This window comes from Crocodylus porosus, unplaced genomic scaffold (assembly GCF_001723895.1).
Source record: "Crocodylus porosus isolate Cpor-Errol unplaced genomic scaffold, CroPor_comp1, whole genome shotgun sequence".
NCBI lineage: Eukaryota > Metazoa > Chordata > Crocodylia > Crocodylidae > Crocodylus > Crocodylus porosus.
Window position 1 is genome coordinate 49,722,365 of NW_017728886.1, and position 4,326 is coordinate 49,726,690.

General features: G+C 47.2%; 1 protein-coding gene across 1 annotated transcript in view; it reads left to right on the forward strand.

Annotated features, from left to right (window-relative positions):
- Positions 1-848: 848 nt before the first annotated feature.
- Positions 849-4,326, forward strand: part of SCIN (scinderin) — a 91,923-nt gene continuing 88,445 nt past the window's right edge. The window contains exon 1 of the mRNA XM_019533967.1: positions 849-1,112. Within this exon, the coding sequence (XP_019389512.1) occupies positions 914-1,112 (199 nt within the window). The 5' untranslated portion in view covers positions 849-913. The remainder of the gene's footprint in view (positions 1,113-4,326) is intronic.

Genomic DNA, 4,326 nt, shown 5'->3' on the forward strand with positions numbered 1-4,326 from the left:
TGGGCAAGGAAAAAAGTCCTTGGCAGTGTTTCTTTCTTATCAGGTGCAAGATGCAAGCTGTGCATTTCTAACAATACTCGATTTCTAACACGGCCATGAGTTGCTCTTGGAGGCGGCTTAGGATGGAGGAGTCTTTCCTCCTCAGTGTAGCCGTAGCAAAAGGCATGACAGAAATCAGGTCCACTTCAAATGAGACTTGCCAAGTGCTCTAAGAGCCATTATTGATCTATACCTGAACGCTTGCTAAGAAGAAGTTTTCCAGCTATTTGAGTTGGTCTCATAAAAAAAATGAGATCGGATTCACCTGAAGAACTGTGTCTGCCTTAAGAGCCATTAGGCTGAGATGGAAATCGAACAATTAAAAGCAGTCTTGGCCTCTAGCAGCTGCCTGAAATGCGCCTTCCTTGCTCCAATCAGTCCTTTGGGCAAAAAGGTGTGATACCTTTTATTAGGCCGCCTACTTGGGTGTGGGGAGTGAAAAGTTGGTCTGTGCAAGCTTTTGGGCACAGCCCCCCTTCCTGAGGGGGAGGGAGCCCATCCATATCCAACACGCAGGGCTGTGGACATGCCAAGAGGGAGGGGGCAAAGACCCCCCGAGTGACTCCGACCGGCTCTCCCCTCCCGAGGGAAGCGGCGGCGTGAGGGCGGCAGGCCGGCAGCGCCCGGGCCGTGCAGAGCGGGGAGCAAGGCTGCGACTGAGCGGGTCTCGGGCTGGGGAAGGGGCTCTCCTGAGAGTCCCTCCTGCTGTCGGCGCCGCTGCCGCTAGCCAGCGGCGAGCCGCCCTCCCGCGCCCCGCCCCGCCCCTTCGCCCCGCCCCGCCTCGCAGGAAGCGGGGCTACTTCTGTAGTTGTAGCTGCGGCGCCTGCCCTGTCCTGTCCTGCCGCCGGCGGTCCGCTCGCCCCGTCCGCCTGCCATGGCCAAGGAGCTGTACCACAAGGAGTTTGCCAGCGCCGGCCAGAAGAGCGGGCTGCAGGTTTGGAGGATCGAGAAGCTGGAGCTGGTGCCGGTGCCCGAGAGCCTGCATGGCAACTTCTACGTGGGAGATGCCTACCTGGTGCTCTACACCGTCAAGAGGAACAACGGCACCTTCTACAAGCTGCACTTCTGGCTGGGTAAGAGGGTGGGGAGTGGAGGAAACGCTGCCCCTCTTTGCTTGTGGCCGAGGCTCAGGCACCTCCTGGGGACTTCTCTGTGATGCCCCCCTTGGAGATCGGCAACTGAGGGCTGGAAGCCACCTCCAGAGGGCTTCTCCAAGCCCCACCTCAAAGCTGGGCCAGCCCCAACTACATGGCCCCAGCCAAAGCTTTGTCTTTTAGCCCGCGCGGGATGGAGAGTCCACCACCTCTCTGGGTAACCTGCTCCGGTGCTTTACTATCCTCCTAGTCAAAGCTTTTCCTGTTATCTAACCTAAACTTCCCTTCGGCAGCTTGAGATCGTTGCTTCTGTCCTCTGCCGCCACTGAGAACAGCCCAGCTCCATCCCCTCTGTAACTGCCCTTCAGGTACTTGAAGGCTGCTATTAAATCCCTCCTCAGTCTTCTCTTCTCCCAAGGTGCAGGTGTCAGATCTGTAGTTTAGACAGTGAACTGGGGGTAAGTTTTTGTTTTAGTTAAACTGTAAATATATACTGGGTCCCTGTTAGCGGTTTCTGCCTAAACCTGCCAGATCCAGATCCTAGACCTGAAGGCTCTTGTAGTGTTGTATGTAACTCTGTCTAAATGTTTAAGGAAGTGCTTTTTTTAGACTTGGGGTACCCCTTGTTGGACTCAAGGCACTGCTCAGAAAACACCCCCTCTTCGTTTCCATGAAAAAAACAACAGCAGGCTTTCTGCTGCAGAGAAATCAGAACTGCAACAGGTCAGCATGTTTTTAACACTATGGATTCCCATTTGAAGTTTCTGGGTTTCTCTTGTTTGCACAGCTAACGGTACTAATATTGTATGGCATGCACTGGTACCTTTGAAAACATCTCAAAGCACCCAGGGGGTTGCAGTATCCGGCTTGAGAATCATTAATTTAAGGTGCTGAAGGAAAAACTGAGCGTGTTCTGTACTTTAGCAATGGATCTAGGTCCAAAACCAAGCAGGATCTAGCCAGGGTATTTGTGATATGTTTGGGCTGGGATGCAGAGGCATCCAGGGTGCATTTGCATAAGAGGAAGTTCTACTATAAAGTGTAGTTGGAGAAGGGAGGGGGTTATGGCCAAAAATCTACACGTAAATCCTGGCCCACTGAAGTTATTGGAAGCTTTGCAGTTGAATTTTACTGGGGCCAGAATCCTTACTTCAGCATCCAAAGGTTTGGCGGTTTGCAGGGCTGTTGCACCAACATGCATCAGGATCTTGAATTTATTTGTAGACAGAACAGCTAGACTTCCATTTTAATGGTACACTGTGTAGGGGGGAGGGGAGCAAAGAGCCTCTTTCCCTCCATCCCTGTACTAACAGACCTTCTAGGTGAGCACGAGGTCTTCCGAAGCGAGTAGAACAACTGAGGCTTATGTTTGTCAATTGGCAGCTATAGTCTCCAGGAAACAGGTTAGTATAATGTTAGAATCCTAAAGGGGGGAAAAAGGAAACATCTCAAGGGACTGAGACTTCCCATAGTCACCAATGTCATCTTACTTTTTAAGGCTATTTATGCAGCTGTAGAAACGTTTTTAGCTTATCTTCTCCCCTATCTCCCACCATTCCAAGGTCTGTGCTTGCATGTAGCTGTGAAAAGTAAAATTGGTTGTGACGCCCATTGTCAGGTATCTGCTAATACATGGCAGTCTGTGTGAAGCCTCATTTCCCAGGGATCCCAACATTGCTCTGATTTTTCCAACAGGTGTTTTGGATGCGTTGAGGAGAAATCTTGGAGCAGAGTTGTGGATCTAGTGTTATTCCTGGCAGGGTTATACTGGGCTCACCCAGTTTAATTTTTCTCCAGTTGAAAATGAGAGGCATTGTATAGGTGGAATATTGGACAAAATCTGCCTTATTGCCAGAAGTGCACTCAGATGTGGTAGAAGAGAGGATATTTTGACAGATATTCACTTATGCCAAAGGCATTGGATGCTATTATCAGGGTTTGACAATGAGAAACTTTGCAGTGAAATTAATCAGCTTTGGCACTATGCTGTATATTTTGCATTTATCTTTTATTATTTGTATAGTGGTCAAAGTATGGAGCTGCTTCACAGTCAATAATAAACCCCTAGCCTCTGCAGAACTTTTGATCAAAATGAGAACTGGCATTTTAATTACCATTAGAACCACATTGAAATAGGAACTAACCAGTTGTTTTCTGCTTGTCAAACTTTAAAAAGTGTAGAAAACCACGTTTGCAACTTCTGGCTTTCTACAAAACAGAGGTTCGTTGACATTTCCCCGCTTTATGGTGATATTGTAAATACAGTATTGAGGAATCTTTGTTTTCCATATCTTTGCACATGTAAAACAAATAAATACTTACCAAATATACAGTCTGGCTCTCTTTGCAACTGGCCCAAGGCATGCCACTCTGTGAAATGTGGTATATCCTTTATACTAAGGATAGCTTCATGTGGTATAGATAGACATTGTTCTTTGTGCAAATGGAAGCTAGAGTTATGCATTTAGTTACTTCAGGGAATACATTAAATATTTCAAGAAAACTTTTCCTGCTATAAAGCAAGTCAGTCAAGGTGAGTGAGGTGAAAGCTCGAGGTGAAAGGGTAATGACAAAGTACATATTGTTAGGAAAAGAACATGGGTAGATCTTCAAGGGCCTATATGACAGCAAAGTGCATAAGTTGCACTGAATTTCTATTAGTGTGAGGCCTCTTAAGATTTTTTTCTATTTAGAATATCCCTGTATTCATGAACAAACTAACAGGGCGTAGCAGGTAGAAAAAAATATTGGTATCCAGAAAAGTGGGTGCTTCTGGAGGAGGCAGGTGTATAGTGCTCTAAATATGAGTGTTCAGGCTTCATATTGCATAATGTTTGGGAGAAGGCATTTGGGCTTAGGGTAGGAGCCCATCTGGATGGTTGTGATTGTCCTTCCAGCATCCCAGGCATTGGCATTTGTAGAGATGAGTCTCTGTTCATTTCCTTTCATGGAGAAGAAAGAGGATGAATATAGAAAATAGGATTGATTTGCTTTACCTTTATCTTGTTGCAGCTGTTTGTGAGGGCAATGATTGTAGTCAGATCTCATGTAGCAGGTTTAAACCAGGGGTCAGGAAGGAATTGTCTTCTTCTGATGCATGGGTTGATTTGTACATTTACTTCCCTTTCCTCCAAAGCCTCAGGGATTGGTTATCTAGAGAGACAGGGTAATGAGAAGCATTTGCAGATGCTCT